Source organism: Sinohyriopsis cumingii, chromosome 4 (assembly GCF_028554795.1).
Source record: "Sinohyriopsis cumingii isolate HCF-2022 chromosome 4, ASM2855479v2, whole genome shotgun sequence".
NCBI lineage: Eukaryota > Metazoa > Mollusca > Bivalvia > Unionida > Unionidae > Sinohyriopsis > Sinohyriopsis cumingii.
In genome coordinates, this window is record NC_142964.1 from 34628730 (window position 1) to 34647896 (window position 19167).

The 19167-nt window shown below is 35.6% G+C and overlaps 1 protein-coding gene across 1 annotated transcript in view; it reads left to right on the top strand.

Moving 5' to 3' along the window:
* Positions 1–17798, top strand: part of LOC149800916 (protein misato homolog 1-like) — a 56997-nt gene extending 39199 nt beyond the window's left edge. Inside the window, exons 11-14 of the mRNA XM_089954979.1 lie at positions 4247–4422; positions 6031–6132; positions 15068–15183; positions 17350–17798. Coding sequence (XP_089811105.1) covers positions 4247–4422; positions 6031–6132; positions 15068–15183; positions 17350–17558 — 603 coding nt within the window. The 3' untranslated portion in view covers positions 17559–17798. The remainder of the gene's footprint in view (positions 1–4246; positions 4423–6030; positions 6133–15067; positions 15184–17349) is intronic.
* The last annotated feature ends 1369 nt before the right edge of the window (positions 17799–19167 follow it).

A 19167-nucleotide genomic window follows, 5' to 3' on the forward strand; every position in this document is an offset into this window, starting at 1 on the left:
AATTTTAGAGAGAATTGCAGCACTGAAAAACATTTATATTTTGAAATTAATACTTTCTTTCATGCCATAAATTAGAAGATTTATCTGTAATGCAGGATAAATTAACCATTTTGCAGTGTATGTTGTAGGGGGATAAAAGATGGGTTTGTGTTAGAATCAGGCACAGGAACTGTAAATAGTTTCTTACAAACTAACTGTTGGATTCACAGTGTTAACATTGAAGTAACTTATTTTGTGTACATTGTGTTTCACAGTGCCAGCATTATAATACCTTATTTAACTATGTACAGTGTGATTCACAGTATGTTGCCTTGTTTACTTGTGTACAGTGATTCACAATTTGGTATCTTTGCTAGCAATACATTACCATATTTACCCATGTAGAGTGTGATTCACAGTATGCTACTTTATTTACCTGTGTACAGTGTGATTCACAGTATGGTACCTTATTTACCTGTGTACAGTGTGATTCACAGTATGGTACCTTATTTACCCATGTACAGTGTGCATCACAATATACTACTTTATTTACCTTTGTACAGAGTGATCCACAGTATGGTATCTTATTTACCTGTGTACAGTATGATTCACATTATGGTACCTTATTTAACTGTGTACAGTGTGATTCACAGTTTGGTACCTTATTTACCTGTGTACAGTGTGATTCACGGTATGGTACCTTATTTACCAGTGTACAGTGTGATTCACAGTGCTGGCATTATGGTACCTTATTTACCTATGTATAGAGTGATCCACATTTTAAGATATGTTCATTCTGATGGGGAAGAGAAAAATTGAGAGAGAGAGCAAAGAAAAAAATTAAATTGACTAACATACACGAGGGCAAATATACTTTCTAAATGGGAAAAGAAATTAGTTCCAAAGGTGATATTGCCCACTGTGGCAATAAAAAGTTACCTGTTGAAGTTCCTCTTTCCTCTAAGTCTACCTCACAGAAAAACGTTGAGCCGCTTTGTCCTGACTCTCAGGAGAGAGCAGGATGAAGACATCCTTCCGGTTCACATTGATGCACATGAGTTTGTTACAGAACAGGCTGATGTGGTTCCCCCTCCCCTTGGGTCCTCTGTCCCTTCTCACCTGTAGGTTTAGGTGCCACAGGAGGAAAAGAGCTATTCTTTCAATAAAACAATAAAGGATGTTTGCTGCCTCATGCCCAGTGACCTGTGTCCATTTAAATTACAAATATTTCTTCTTGTTATTATCAAGCTCAAGACATTCTACAGAATGACCAAAGGTGCACAGAATAAGACTTCTCATGTGTACAGATGGGAAGATATAAGACAAATCACACTGGTTTAAAAAGTGTGTTATGAAACGATGTTCTAAATCACCTTTTATGTCAAGAAATCTAATAGTCTAGCATGTACTTCTTGAATATCTTTACTTTATCTACCAGAAAACCCATATTCTTGATATTAGGTTAAGATCTACAATACAGAGATAACAAACCTCAGGTGTAAATATAATCTGATATATAAATTTATTATTTAAAAACAATCTAGAACCACTTGCAATGTAACTTAAAGAAACCTGGAGAAATTTTAAATAAAGTTACATACAAATCCCATTATAAAAGTTGTCTAATATCCTGACTAAACCTTCGACCACCCTGTTCCGTGATCTTTTTGATCCTATGATCTTTCCCAGTATGAGACACAATACCAGACCATTCATACTGTTTCAACTCTGCATGAAGCATGAACCCTTCCTCCCTCTGACACACTTTTTATAGGTGGCAACAGAGCTAATTTGACAGTGCAGTGGGTGGCATATGTCTTAATTAACATGAGTTTGTTGGTCTCTAAGCAAGTGAAAGGCTGACAGTGGACAAATATGTTGGCAAAATCAATAGTCTGTTACATCAAACATCACCATTGTGTCATGTATGTAATAAGACCTATTTTATCAGAAACTTTTTGTGCTTATCAAATCAGTCACGAAGGACTTGATGGTTCCTTTGTAATGTTGCCTGAAATTTTGTAAATTGAAATTGTAGATCAGAAAAAAGAATGGGCCGGGGCGATAGTAATGTGTTACTATATAGGTAGGTATGTGTCCTGCAACACCTGTAATATACGTTATCTGATATGTGTTATGAAGGTCAATTTATTTGAAGCTTGCCAATCCCTCTAAACTGGAAATATTTGGAAATACAAGTCCTCGAAAAATGGGATTCTTTCAGATGAACTTGTAAAATTTCACTGTAAGAAGTGGACAAGGACCTGCTGTTGCTGGAGGATGGCATTTGCCACCTAGCTAAACAAGCTCCCCTTCTGTGTTTCCTCAGTCCCCGACCAGAGGGCCTGGGTAGTGGATGCTTTCAATCTGAAGTGGAATCATCTGTTTGCTTATGCTTTTTCACTTTTCAGGATGATCCTACAGGTTCTAAACAAAGTCAGACACTCCTCCTGCTCAGCTCATTTAGATAACCCCTGTGTGGCCCCAGCGATCATGGTTCAGTAATCTTTTCAGTCTGCTGGTGGACCATCCCAGGACCTTACCTCAGAGGAGGTACCTCCTATTGCAGCGAAGGGGCTCTTTCCTACATAACAGTTCACAAATTCTCCACCTTCACAGTTAGCTCCTGTCAAATGATCTCTCCGAGAGAAAAAAGTTTTCTATCAAAGTTGCATCATTCAGGAGAAGATCATTTTAGGTACATGATGCCAAATGGAGACTCTATTGTGATTGGTGTAGTAGAAAACATGTCAGTCTAGGCTGTCTCTCTTTGAGCTGTTTTATATGCCTTTCTTTTCAAAGAGAAACAGTGCTTTGTTTTTACTATTAAGGGCTTTTGAGAAGCAATTCCCAACGTTCTCAAAAATTTTCAGCCCAGCTTTTTAGATCAGTTTCTTGCTCTCTAAATGCCTAAATGGAATCTTTCTTGTCTTTTATTGTCTTTTAATACCCACTTATCAACATGAACGTTTGAGTGAGGCTTCCTTGAAGAAACTTTCCCTCAAGATGGTTTTCTTGCTAACCATAGCATCTGCTAGATGAAGGAGTGAGTTTCATGCCCTATCCTTAGAGTAGGGCTGTATCAGATTCATTGGGAATTATGAGTTAGTTTCTCTCCTTTGCCAATCAGATTTCTTTGAGCACAACAGCAGTTGTCAGTTGCTCCATTCCTGATTGATATTGCCAGTCACAGTCATATCTCTGCTGGGGATAATAAAGATTTACTTTTTTGTCCATTTATGGTTTTACATTTTTATTTGGCAGTCTCAAAAGTGAGAAGGAAGTTTAGAAAGCATCTTTTTCTCCCCATTAAAGTTTTAACTGATGTTTCAGCTTCCGCCATTTCTAGGTGGATTGCATTAACCATTGAGAGAGCTTACTAGTCTCTACTGATAGGGACCTGCCTTTCATGAAAATTAAAGCTCATGAGGTTATAGCCATTGCTGCCTCATGGGACTGTCTAGCTCATTCATGTTTGACACTCTGACTACTTTCTCACCAAAGTGATGGCATTTTCTCACCGGGCCCAGTCGTTGTCCTTTGGTAGCGGCCTGTGCAGATTCCATCCTTCATTAGTCTGCTACTACTCTTCAATGAGGGTGAGTATTCCTTGTGTTTGCTTCCCACCATTCTGACAATTTCAGATATGCAGTAGCAACATGTATGATAATGCTGATATAAAAATGTAGTGGTTCGGAGGTGGGGGGGTAAAACAGATGTTAATGATGTAATTTTTAACTGTTGCTATTACAAGATTGTCTCCTCCCAGTTGCATTGATGTCCCACTAAGTTAGGCTGCTCCCTCAAAAAGAATGAAGGGACAGGATGCATTAGCAAAAAATGTGCAGGGTTGTCTCAGAGGTAATCTAGTATTCTAGAATCTTCTGGTTCAACCTAATGGGAATATGAATTGTCATAATACAGTAGGGTATTGTCCTCCCAGAAAAGTACTAGCTATGCAGTAGCAACATTAAGTATTAATTATAAAATATAATTTAAATGTGGTTGAAGCAAGTACATTGATCTGTTCTTTACTTTATTTTGTAAAGGAAAATTGATTTAGTAACACATAAGTTAGTAGGAAAATGGATTTTTTTTAACTGTTACATAATTTAAGTCCATAGAGTGTAACCTTTGTATGGTGGCCAGTAAAGGGACAGTCTATTAGTGGTCTTTTTGAGCAAGTGGTCTTTGCATGCAGTTGGTCACTGTAGCAGGTTTAACTATACAAACACAGAAGATTAAGTTATTATTATTTTAATTTCAGATGGCCTCCCTCTACACCTCCCTGCCATTTCCATTATCTGCTGAGGGCAGTTTTGTTGATTCTCTTATGACAGATACCTTTCCATGGTTACCTGTCACCCCTCATCTTAAAAATGAAGCTTGTCCATCAATGCAGTCAGTTGTTGTGAGAGGAATATCACAAGATATGGTCATAAGGTGAGTGAGAGTAGTTCAGCTTAAAGAAATTTTATATGATGGATTTTATATTTGTGTTGATTAAATAGATATTTATCAAAGAAGAAATGAGATGAATAACATTACAAACCGAAAACTGCTTGCAGTGACTTGCATATTGTATTAATCAGTGGATTTCAAAACTTTCATGTTTGCAGGAGTTTGAGATGTTATTTGCATATAAATGCAAAGACTGTATTACTCAGTTAAATAGCTGTTAAATGTCTAGTTGTTGTTTCACATGGTGATATACAATACTTATGGCATGTCATTGTAATGTTACCATAAACATGCTGAAATAAAGAGTCACATTTTACTTTGTTTAATATGACTCTTGCTGTGCTTCAGGTAAGAATTCTCATGGAGAATAGAATGATGGGCACTTTTTTTGAAGAAAAGGGCAGTTTTGAAACAAAGAGCATCGTTTGCAATAAAATAACTTGATGCAAGTGTTTAACTTTCAACATTTTGGAAGACAAGCAGACAAATGCAAAAAGAATATGCAAACAGACAAATGCACATTCATGTGTTTATTCTGCATTAACAAAAAACCCAAAATAAGTGGAATAAGTTGAAAGTATCAGTTGTAAGAATATCTTTTTTGCCTAAAGGGGGTCAGAGGGGAGGGCTTATGAAAGGCAGCAGGAAAAGGCTAGAAGAACACTGAGAACAGTCAAGGAGATTGCACTTCTATTTCTGTCTACCTGGGGCACTGTCTAGGTCTAGTGACAAATTTAATTACCTTCAAAGTACACAATATACATCTCGACATGTGGCCTTCAGACTTTTGTCATAGCAATCATATGCAGGTAATTCTCATTCTCTCAAAACTGTGGTCCTATGTGTAACTTTTAAAATAGAACTTAATACCATAGCATCCAAAACAAGATATGCATGCACTATTTTAGGTCATTAAATATATTCTCAACCCAGATTGCATTCTAATTTTAAAACTGGTAGAAGTATTTGTTGATGTTCCAGTTCTTGCCAGGATGAGGAAATGACAGATTTCGTGGCGTGGAAGATTTGGCCAACACCTTAAAAAAGTAACTTTTATACAGTTTGAATTAAGAAAAAGAAAATAGATAGACTCTTACCTATTTGAGAGTTTGAATAATTTATTTCTAGCAAATGCTTTCTAATGGGATTAAAATTCTACATATATAAACAATTCTGATAATTTGGGATCTAACCGAGCCTGTCCTTCCCTGTGTGTGCATTTGATGTCATGCAACTCCTATTACACTGTTCAAGGTGGAAAATTGTTCTCAATAAATACAAACACACAGACACAGAAACCTGAATAAACCCTCACATACAAATTTACTGGGTCCTTGAGAGGTTCCACTGTATATCCATTTATGTTCAAGCCAGCTTACCCTATATTATTTAGGATGGAGGTTTAACATAAGATTAAAGTTTACTAATGGTGGTTAGGTAACTGGTTGAATGGAACAGTGCAATGGCTGGATGGATGAGACCTTTTCCTACAGCCATTTGCATGCAAGGCCACAGTGCCTACCATGATGCCACACTGCTTCTTTGTGGTGGAGACATATTTTTAATTACATCGAATCTATTTATCTTCAGACCAAATCAATTGAGCCAGCTACCAAGGCCCCTCTGGAATTGTACTTCTGTGGATGATGTCCTACAGGTCTACTTACCTGAGAAATGTCCAGGGGCTCAGAAGTAAGTTTTTTGTTTGTTTTTTTCTGTTATGCAAGAAAGAGCCATACCATTATTTCATTTTAAAATAATACACACATTGATAAAATTTATGAAAAAGAATGGAGACTTAAATGTTAAAATTGTACCCCCAAACCAGTGCTCAAAGAATTTTTTTTGGTTATACACAGGTCCAGGGCTGGCGACTTAAGAAAAGAGTCACAAGTCCTAGCTGAAATTACACAAGCCCAGTCTCTAATTATCATATGCCCCAAATTTCCCCTTTTTTAATATTATTTGTCACACAATGTTGCAATTGCTATAATTCAAATATAAATTCAGTAGGGGTTTGAAAGTAATGCAAGTGTCATAAGTGTTCATCACTACACTCACTAAGAATGGATGGTCCTGGTGTTCAAACTTCTCTGCTGGATTCTCTGAGTGAATCCTGGTCAGAACCAAGTTGACATATGTCAGTATGTTGTTTGCAGTATGTGTGAATAATTAATTGCCCCTCCCCCACCTTATTTTTATTTTGCTGGGGTGCTTCACATAGTCAGACTCCATCAAACAGTTCTGAAATGTATTTTTTGGGGGCTTTTCTGATACTATTGATGGCTTCATGTAATTACATCCTGAATCAGCTTTAGACATGACTCACACTCTAACACTATTCTGACAATTGAAATTGCGTTTTGTAAATGAAGTAAAATCTGAATTCAAAGAAATGTTGATGTTGTTCAAAAACTTGTCAAAAACCCATAATACGTATGGCTTAAACATTTTCCTTCAAAGCAATGATATGTAACAACTTTTGTTCTCCTACACACTTCTGGCATCTCTTTGATTTACCTATATTGGGTTGTTCCACTTCCTGATCCTACCTATGTAAAATTAGCACAATGGGATCAGCCACTGCAGTCTTCAAACACTCCTCACTATCTGTTGTTACATATTAAGTAATATGTGAGATGGTGGTTTATGCATGACCTCTTTGCCCTTTAATTACCACTATTAATACTACCCAAAGAGTGGGTTCAAGTCTTGGGTTCGGCCAATGTGGTATGTGAAAGAGCTTGCCAGTAGCTTCTCGTGGGTCGGTGGTTCTTTCTGGGGTTTTCCTGGGTTCTTCCTCCACCAGTTATACTGGCCGCCATGTATAGCCTATCTTGTGCTGAAAAATGGCGTTAAACCTTACAACAACAACAACTACCCCAAGGATATCTTTACATCAGCTCCAATTATATCTGTTGACTGTTTGTAAATGCTATATGTAATGGGCACTGAAAGTGGTGGGGTTTTGTTTCTTTTTTCAAAGATTACAAAAAATTGTTTTCTTGAAACATGACCATGTCAGGGTTTTGGGGAGAATTTTTTTTTGTTTGATATGACATGCTGTGTTACAATCTCCACTTCATGTATGACATTGGTGATCTGATTTTAATCAGATTGTACTGTGTTTTGGCATTTATGTAAACATCTTGAAAATACATTTCCACATTTCATCAGTGCAATCTCTGAAAATTTGATTATTTTTTTGGGAGTAAGCCCCACAGGCACTTCTTTAGAATACAGGAAGGGACCCATCTGTAACTAGAAGGGTCACAGCCCTTAGGCCGTAAGATTTTTTTTAGTCCTGCCCAAACTAATTTTCTCTCATCATCTATCACCACATTGTAGTTGTATCACATGCAAAAATTAAAAGCTCAAAAAATTGCATTGTTGGTGACTGAACCATATATAAATAAGCTCTTTCAGTGGATATGGTTCTTACTTGAAGAATTTTCAAAGTGTATGGAACCTCCTGATCTGTTTTTCTAAAACCATTTTTAATCATGAACAACAGTATCCCAGTAATTTCTCATGGTATCAGATCTGTGTCTGTGCAAGGTTTAGAGACTTTGATCAATATACCATACAAATTAAGGCACACTTGCATTGTATGATATACATACCTTTCAGTAGGAGTCAATGTGGACTCTAATCAAAAGTTTGAAATGCAAACAGAATACTGGTGGTGTGTTAGAATAAAGAGGCATGGTTTTGATAATAAAGAAACATGGTTTTGATAACAAGATGCCTAAAGTGGGCATGATATTGCTCATCTGACTCGTCTAATTTAACAGGTATAAAGTGTGATACTAATATGTGCAGATCTCATGTAGCCAATCAGTATAAAGTTGTGTCCTAATATGTGCAGATCTCATGTAGCCAATCAGGTATAAAGTGTGATACTAATATGTGCAGATCTCATGTAGCCAATCAGGTATAAAGTGTGATACTAATATGTGCAGATCTCATGTAGCTAATCAGGTATAAAGTGTGACACTAATATGTCCAGATCTCTCATAGCCAATTAGATAAATAGTATTTTCATAATATGCAAAGGTCATGCTCATAATCAAACTCATCCACCATCTTGATAATGTGAAACTATTCAACAATTTTAATTAAAATCTGATGAGAAATACCTGGTAATGTTGGTAATGTGTTGACATGCTCAGCCAGTCTGATTCAAAAGTACCTTATTAATATGCAGGGATTTTGCTTATTTTAGTACTGAGTGTTAACACAGTTGTTGACCAACAATTAACATTTAAATTATGCATAAACAATTTCCCACAATGGAACTTTATAGTAACTGATAATTATTTAATAAAATGGATTCAACAGTGGTGACATTTTTTATTACTGGACTGAAGTTCTAGAATAAATTCTTTGCCATTCATTGCTGTGAATATCTAAACCATGTATATATTTCCATTTTGTCTCACTGTTAGGTATTTTATTTGATTTTTGTTATATCTTATGAAGATCCCAACAACGTCTCTCTGACATAATTATAATATTTAGTTAAATGGTTTAAAGGCAAATTAGCTAAAAATGCGGAATTCTGTATTTTATTTTAATTGCATTAATAATCCCAGATACTTGAAATAATTAGTGTTGATCTGATATTTTTCTGTAAAAGATTCAAAATTCACCATTATGCCATCCTCATTTAAATCACACTTAGAATTCACATTCCTATATTTCCCTCCCCAGTAAAATATTGGCTTATTACAGTATTCACTAGTGCTGTTCCAATTAATTGAGTTACTTGAGCATTGCTTATTCTGATTGATAAATCATGTATGACTTTTCATGGTTGAGTTTCTATATTGTACTGATAAATTTATTAGATAATTATTATTCTTGAGTTGGAATAACTTCACAATATTTAAATTTAATAATACAATAATAGAAATGATAGTATAAACCATGCTAAATTAATGACCATGTGAAGAATATTTTGTTTGATTCATGCTTTTTATCCATTTTTGAAATATAATTTAGCCATGATAGAAGTGACTCACTTTGAAAATGGCAAGCAAAAGTGAAAGTGAACTTTCTGACTTTCCTGGAAAGAAGAAACGATTGAAAGTGTGGGCTTACTTTGGGTTTCGGAAACAGGGATGCACTGGCAAATAAAGACAATTTAGACCTGATAAAAGTGATTTGCAAGTTGTGCAGAAAAGAATATATGTTCCATGATTATAGTAAATGTCATACAGGTTATGTAGGCAGTCATTACCAATTATTTTAGCAGTGGGTGTCATTGTTCAGAATTTTGAATTTACATGCCTGTAAATGGCATTTAGTCAGTTTATTTGGATCCTCATACATCCATATTCCTTTGGGAAGCTGTGATCCAGTACAATCTGGACTGAACATTGTATGCTGTGATGTCACAATGTAAGCTACGCACATTTATAAACAAATTCATACTACCCTATATTGTGATGACTAGAATGAACATGTTCTTTTCTGGACCCAGTTTAGTATCTGGCCACCATTGTAAAAGAACATAGCAATCAATAACTTTCGTCTGGAAGTTTCAGTTGACAGTTGATGTCCAGAGCAATAATTAAATAATTAGGATTGAATAGACTTTGGTTAAACAAAATTAGTAACAGGGGTCACACTACCAGGCAAAGTGGGTGATTAAGTCATCTAAAATATGTAAACTTTGCCTTTTTCTGTTGTGAAGGCAAAAACGACCTTGCCCTGTGATTTTTGGGAGGTACATTTAGTGTTCATATGTTTTGAGATGCCCCGTCACTTTAGTCAGGTTAGTTCTAGAGTTGTGTTGTAGCTCAAAGCCAGATGTAGGCATCAAGTTATCAGGTACCTTGTGTTGATATCAGTTGCACCAACAAACAAAGCCTTGCACATTTACAGGTATGTATTTTGATTGCTGATTGACCATGACCATTAACTCTTTCATGAATAATTTGGCAACTATCACAAGTCATCCTTTGATGATATGAAAATTCAAACAGGTGTTTCGAAACTTTAACAATAATATATGAATAACAGTTTTCTGTTTTAAGAACAGAATCGGTTATCTAGATTTTTTAAGTGCTATTTTTCTTCCTAAAATCATCTTGAAACCGTATGTGAACCAGTAATGGGGAAATAATGGCAGACATCGCTGTCTATTTTTGTTAGCCAGATATATTCATAAAAATTTACAATTGATAGAAAGCAAAGTCTAGGTATTAAGTTATTGAAGATTTAGTTTTAAAATGCAGTTATGTAGGTCAGAAACGTGTCGGACAATGCTGTGTTGTGGAATTCACAAGAAGCGCTGTAAGGTTAAAGTTCTTTCCTGACTTGACTCACATTTGTGAAAATATGAAGAAATAAAATCACCGAAGCAAATACTATTTAACCAATACCTAACATTACTAGAAGTACTTAGACAAATAATAAAACCATAAATGTGCAACCTTTCAATGAACTCTTTTAATGAAGCTATGAAGTGAGTGGTTACATTATGAAAACCCCTCTTTCTAAAAATAGATGCACTTGCCTGTCTGTACATTTGCCCTTGTGTACATGATACAGGAGTTGTTTCAGATAAGTTTAGAAATCTTTCAAGTGCCATTAAAGTGAACTTTTAGAAAGTAAAACAAAAATCTTCATTAAGGGGAGTTGATTAAGTATTTATACTCAATTGCAGTTATAATAATGTAATCTAGTTACCGAGTTAATATTCATTATAATGTTTGGCTTCTGTTATTCTCTTTTAAAGACATTTGGCCAAAATACACTATGTATGGATATGATAATTTTTATCCATGTACCAAATGTGTTTATAATATATGTACAACTTGGAAAATTTCTACTTGAAAATAATGTATTGTTTAAATCCAATGTTAAATGCAAATATGAATTCAGTGAAATAGAGGGCATAATTCAGATAAAAGAACATATAGACATTAACACAGCCTGGAGTTGGTTGCCACGGTGTGTCTTTGGGAACATAACTAAGCTCTCATTTCCTCAACATGATATGGCCTGTAATGCATTAAAAGTGATAGTCAAGCTAACCAAACCAGGTCATTGAGATTCATTGGTCAGTAATCTCTGGAGTCAACTATGCTACGGGCACCTGGATAGATGACAGGGCATGCTTACCGTATAATGTGCTTTTCGTGGTACCATTGTTAACCTGTTTGACTTATTACATTGATGTAATTCAAAGAAATAGGATCATACTTAGTAAACTGAAAGAACACTAATGTACATTAATAATACTTGCAAAATTAACAGGTCCAGTAATTGTTTACTTTAAAGTTGCATTGCCTGTATATTTCATAGGTTTAGAACTGGTTAAAATCTATGTGTTCTAGTTGCCTCACTTGAAATAGTAATTTAATAAATTTTCAGTAACATTAACAAATATATTCTAATGGAGTTTTAACCCTGGTAGTGTGGAAGCCATATATTTATGGATGATGTCAACTGGCTGTGCGTGCAGATACCATATTTTTATGGCACAAGACAGTGATGTCTACGGATGTCCAGTCTAGGCCAGTCATTAATTGTGTGTGACTTCTTCAGTGGCTTAGTGGTTAGAGCATCCACCTCAGAAGCAGGAGGTCTTGGATTCGATCCCCAGTCGAGTCATACCAAAGACACAAAAATGGTACTAACAGTTGCCTTGCTGGGTGCTCAGCATTAATCATTAAGAGGTTAGTGTTAGGACTGGTCAGCCTGGTGTCAGGATAATGTGACTGGGTGGGACATCATGCTACATGCCTGCAGCATGGTGCCTCAGTGCTAGACGTCACTATAAACTGTCACATTGCAGACATCGTTGTGATATGACTGAAAAATTGTTAAAGCTACGTTAAAAATCCAAATCACACACACACACATAATTAAAACAGCTTGATAACATTGATTTCTTTGAAAAATGAATGCTGTATTTAGTTGGATAAAAGATTCTGCCAACAATATTATTTTATACAGTCTTTTAAACCTTTCAAACACTAACAGTACTTTTCGGTTGCTATGGCAACCAGGCAACCAAAGTAAATTTATAATTATTTATCATTTTCTGTATGATTAGTATTTGTTCCTTATCAGTGAACTATACAAGTGACTATAATTATATTTTATATGGAGAAAAATTGTGAACAATACTTACATAAATATTGCATCAACTAAATATTGTAACATAGTGAAATGTAGAGATATGTTTGAATGTAAAGTTTTAATTATCTGGCATAGGCCTTAAAGTAAAGAACTCAGGATATGCAATATGTAGAAACAAATTAACATGTACACATTCAGAAGGGGCCCTGAGTGGCCGAGTGGTCTAAAGTGCTCACTGTTACGGATCACTGCCATCTCACCTCTGTCTGCGTAAGTTCGAGTCTCAGGCTCGGCTAACATGGGTACATGAGGAAGCCTACCAGTAGCTTCTCGTGGGTTGGTGGTTCTTCCAGGGTTCTTCCTCCACCAATTATACTGGCCACCATGTATAGCCTATCTTGTGCTGAAAAATGGCGTTAAACCATACAACAAAAACAACACATTCAGAATAACTATATTTGATAGAAAAGTATACACTATAATCAATATTTTTTTGGTCAAAAATTTCTTTTCCACCCATTTTCTCTATTTGGTTGCTATGTGAACACACATAATTTCACCGACATTTTTAGTGTTTGCAATCAGCATGCATATATGCATCACTTTGTTCAATTTCAAAGCAATCTTTTTTTTAATAATAGTTCTGAGCTGTTATATAGATTTGGCCCAAAAAGTCTGTATTGTTATGAAACAATTCAGCATGCACCGATGGTGAAATTAGAAACAAATCAGCACTGGTTTCAAAGTCAAGCAAAACAACACAGCGCTACCGGGGTTAAGACTTCATAGTTTCTTAGGCTTGTAGGATTTGTTAATATGCAAGTATTCAAATAGAATGGTAGAAAACATTAACAAATGTAAATATATTGGCAAGAAACATGGGTTGTTTATGTAAGTAAAGACATGATTTCACTCCAAATGATAATTTTAAAGTATGACTTGGTAGTGATGAAAATATATGAAAGTGGCCACTCATTTAAAACAGACTAAAACTTCACTTGTTGAGCAGTCCCTGCCACATTTGCACTAATCTCCTTAAGACTAACATCAGTATAGCATGGTTATAACTGAAAATGTTAGCAAGAAATTTGAAAATGCAGCTTTAATCTTGTGGGATTTTTATTTAGTTAATTTCTGGAAATTTCCAGAGTATGTTTTTATATGATGAATCACAATTTAAGCTCTGCATTAGTATAGTATAGCTTGCTGCTAATGAAGATCAACTTGCTTCAATGGAAACATTATGATATATGTGATTGTACCTTCTACCAGTGGTTGGTGAAAAATAATGTTTTAAATGCCATTGACTGCATATATATATATATATATTATATATATATATATATATAGAGAGAGAGAGAGAGAGAGAGAGAGAATGAATTATAAATATACACCAAACAGAATGGAAAGTGCTATCCCTGGATTCCTATAGAAGAATGCTTGATAATAGTAGGCAGAATTAATCTTTTAATACAAATAATACTATCGTACAGGTTAGAGAATTTTTAATTCGTACTCTACGGAGATTCGAACCCAGGTCCGCGGGTAAACAGCACCCATCGCCTTGCCTGCACACATGAGCCCATGTGCCCTCACAACTAAGCACACATCACCAAAATATGATGTTACTCAATCAGTGTTACATGCACTCTTGTGTAGCAGACACACTCGCACGAGGACCTAGTAATTAATTCTCATGTATCTACACAGTCATTCCGGATTCCTCTGAAAGAAATCAAGGTATATAGAATTAATTATAGAGAATTATAAATATACACCAGACAGAATGGAAAGTGCTAACCCTGGATTCTTATAGAATAATGCTTGATTATAGTAACATTATCAAGCATTCTTCTATAGGAATCCAGGGATGGCACGTTCTGCTACACATGAGTGCATATAACACCGATTGAGTAACTTCATTATTTTGGTGATGTGTGTTTAGTCATGAAGGAATGTGGGCTCGTGTATGCAGGCAAGGCGATAGGTGCCATTTACCTGCAGACCTGATATGAGGATGAGACTCAGGAAGACATCTTAAGTCCAAGCCAGGAACATCCTTCATGGGATGAACATAATGTGGATGAGTATTGGAGAGCAGTCGACAACCTTACAGCAATGTGATAAATATAGTTTGAGCATCTCTGCATAATTGCCCTGTCATTGCCACATTCTAATGTTGACACAGAGAGGACAGTCTCCATTATTTGCAAACTAGAAAGTGATTCAGGGGCATTGACTGACTTTCCTGTATAATGTAGATAAATTTGCAGAAAAGCTGAAAACTCTTGCTATATGGTTCATTGGCTCCCTTGCAGATATTGCATGGGAAATCCATATTTGATTTAAGTTTAAAGCTTTACTGGAAGCCAATTTTTATTTTTCATTTACTGAATTATATATTTTTTTAAATAAAAGAGCTTATACAGTTTGGTTTTGCAGTTGTTTGTCACTCTTATTTTATGTTTCTCTTAAATGTGCATTTAGTTATGAGTTGCTTTTCATAATAAAATATAATCTTGAATCTTTGCAGTGCTGGCCATGTCATGAAAAATCCATTTAAGATTGGTATGCCGTACCCACAGATATTTCATAAATACATTGGAACGGATGGTTTACTTCAAGGAATAGAAAGATTGCCAACAGTAGGTTAGTATAGTTGTTCTACTTTCTGCCATGTCAAAAAACGTGACTATTTGTAAGTGACTGTGAGTATCATTATAGTGCACTTGCTAAAGAAGAGTTAATTGAAAATCCTTGCAACGTGTCTGTGTATGAGTGTGTGTGATTTGAATTTTTAACATAGCTTTAATAATTTTTCATTCATATTGCTATGATGTCTGTGTTGTGGCAGTTTATAGCGATGTCTAGCATTGGGGCATCATGCCACAGGCATGCGGCATCATGTCCCACCCAGTCACATTATCACGACACCAGGCCAACCAGTCCTAACACTAACCTTTAATGCTGAGCGAGGCAGCTGTTATTACCATTTTAAAAGTCTTTGGTATGACTTGGCTGGGTTCCATCCAAGGTGGATGCTCTAACCACTAGACCACTGGAGCAGTCAAAATCCTTGCAATAAATTTACAAAGAAATTATATTCATACTTGTGTTCTGTATGTAATTGTACTTGTTTGCCATTCTGTATTGTTAGGTGCCAAATAGTATTTTAATTAAATCATAAAAATAGGTTTATAGAATAAAAATGTGACATCTTTTAAAATTTACACCAGTCAGCAATGCATGCTGCCCAAGAGGAGATTAAAGGAAATTTAGGGATGAGATAATCTTGCCAGTCCATGCATCTGTGTCTGGCGGTGTAAATTTGCTAATATTATGGAATATTAGGGACAGAAGCCTTATTCTTGGGATATGATTAGATATCAGTTAAAGATTTTTAACATTGAATAATTGTTTTGATGGGATAATAACTTTGTTGGAACTAGAAAGAGCTTGGACAGTACACCAAATTTTATTTGTCTATCTAAAGTAGTTTTTTGTGTTAAATCATGCTAACAAAGAAAGTTCAAAAATGTGTTTCAAAAACACCCGCAAAACATGAAATATTTCTTTAATGGCCTGAAATTATAATCAGATTATCTATATATAAATACAACAAAGCCTACCTGATTTTACTTGTCAGATATGAGTGGCTTTTGCTTAAATGTGCTAACAAGAAATTTGTTTTTAATAAAGTCCAGTTTGAAATATGTAAAAAAAAATACATTTAAAAATTGCTGTAATGGTCTTAAAAAGTAATCAGGTCATTTACTTTTAATAATTTAAAATTTAATGGCTGTTAAGTTAAATAGTTTTTATGCTATCATACTAAAAGAGATTAAGGACAGACGTAGAGACATAGGTGGACAGTAGAAAAACAATATGCTTCCCTTTTGCTGTCACAGTGGGGAATAAAAACATTGTGACATGCTTATTTACCAATAGGAACACCTCTGTACTTTCTGCCACAAATTACCTTAGAGATGTTATGATGCTGTGATGCACAGAGAAATACACATTAAAGGTAGAGAACATAATCGTACATAAAAGGTAAAGAACTTAGTCATACATAAAATGGTTATAGGTGAAACTTTTCCATTTCATGAGCAGTGTTTACCTTTGTTAAATCACTGCCACATTGGAACTCTCATATGAATTTGTGCTTTGAGAGATACATCATTCAGTCTTTAGACAAGGTTGTAACCGTAATGTTTTCTTTGGGAGTGTTATTTTATCAAGAGGGAGTTTGTTTTTGCATTTTTTACTTTATGTAAAAAGTTTACAAAGGGGAGTCGGGGATCCCGAGTGGCCGAGTTAAAAGTGCCCTCCATTACGGATCACTGCCATCTCACCTCTGTCTGTGTGGGTTCGAGTCTTGGATTTGGCCAATGTGGGTATGTGAGAAAGCTTGCCAGTAGCTTCTTGAGGGTCGGTGGTTCTTTCCGGGGATTTCCCAGGTTCTTCCTCCACCATTAATACTAGCCGCCATGTATATCCTATTGTGTGCTGAAAAATGGCATTAAACCCGACAACAAACAAACAAAGGGGAGGCAGACTAACACCCCACCCCTTCCATATGCCTCTGTTAGGTTAGATGGAACTTCTGTCTCAGCCAATTAAAAAATGTTATAAACACCTGTATGATGAGAAATACAGTTAAGTTAATAAGACATATTTATGCATGTTCATGCCTGTTTAGTGTATTCCGATATTTTTATCCCATTAATGAGTCTAATGATTGAGAATTTTAGAATTAGCTCCCCTGTAGCAGATATATAGTTCTAAAAGGAAATTGTATGTTCTTATTTCTAGATGTGAGGAGTGTTCCAATGATGACATCACTCCAGTCTAGTCCAGAGATTGGGGGTTTGCTGGAAGAGCTTTACAAGGCTGCCAAGACACTGGACATCAAGAAACATCACCGATATATTGATGCTGGTTTAGATGAAGATGATTATCTGGAAACTCTAAATAGTCTAATGTCACTCAGTAGAAATTATAATAGTAACGGTAATGATTGACGTTTGCTGCTGAAGTTAGGGATATAGCTTTACATTTCTCATAGTCCTCAAAAACGGTGATTTTCTAAGACTGTGGAGGAGTTACAGTCATCAAAAACGGTGATTTTCTAAGACTGTGGAGGAATAACAAAGCAGCAGCAGTATTGTTGTCCATTTTTACCAACATGACATATAGTTAAATCTGACAGTTCTGACTTCACGAGTCAAAATAAAATCTGATTTCAATTTTGTCCAGTCAGATTGCTGAGTTCTAGTCTAAATTGCTCCAGACTTTGCATAGAAAATGGGGGATATCACATTAGGCATGTCCTTCCTTCCATCTGCCAGCCCTTCAGGTTTTCTATCCTTCTCTGTTCCACTTTTGTTTTCACACATTAATGCCATTATTAAATTCTTATTGGATTTGGCATGCAGTGTGATACTGATGAGACTTAGCTGAGTTTGATTGTCTACATTCTGTTATTGTTTAGCAGAGTTATAGCCCCTGATTATCACACCACAGTTTCATTTCCGAGTCATACCAAAGACTTGCAAAAGTGGTACTAACAGCTGCCTCGCTTGGTGCTCAGCATCAAGAGGTTAGTGTTACGACTGGTCGGCCTGGCGTCAGGATAATGTGACTGGGTGGACATCATGCTACATGTCCGTGGCATGATGCCTCAGTGCTGGACATCACTTTAAACTGTCACACTGCAGACATTGTAGCGATATGACTGAAAAACTGTTAAAGCTACGTTAAAAATCCAGATTACACTCACACACTTGTGCACTTTGTTATCCACACAATAACTACCTGAATTATAACTGGATTTCAGCCTAATTTGGTATGCAGCTTGATTTTCTTGAGACCTTGGCAAAGTTTGATTGTGTGCATTCTTCATAATTATAACAAAGATATGATAAAAGAAAACAATTTTTCTAACAAAATTTATTTTAATTTTAATAACAAATGTTTCAAATGCTAAAAGCCATGTGCTGAACTTCCATTTATTATTCCGAGCATCATGTTCCAATGTAATGTTAGTCCAATAAATCAAATCCCAAATCTGTGTTGATACTGATAGATGATATGTGGGTCTGATGTCACCTGTTCATTAAACTGTGCAATTTTGCAGCATGTAAATTGTTCCAGAACACACCTCAGTACAGTTTAGACACTTATCAGTAATTGGTAACAGTAATATCCAGTGCAAAAATTCAAAATGGCCACAGGACAGAGGGTTATGCTATTCCATGTTGATTTACAAACCACGAAACACATCTTCACAAACTTTGCCATGAATTTGCAAGGCAGTCTTTTTAAGTCAGTTTTCAGGAAAGAAGGCATCAATTATGCATTCATCTGTGTGAATTGCTGTGCAGAGTTTATGTATAAGTTAAGTGTAACAGATGAGGTACTTGTCTATTTCATCTGGTACATATTACTGTGACTTTTGCCAGCTCTGTTCTCTCTGCCAAGATCTTGCTGCTGTGCTTACTGCACAAATTACAGACATCAAATGTAGGTATCTGGTCACTTTTTCTTACCTGGACCTATGTCTTTTCCAAATCAGAATTATATTTTGTTTGATACAAGATTCTTTTCTCTTTTGGTAAAGTCATGCCCACA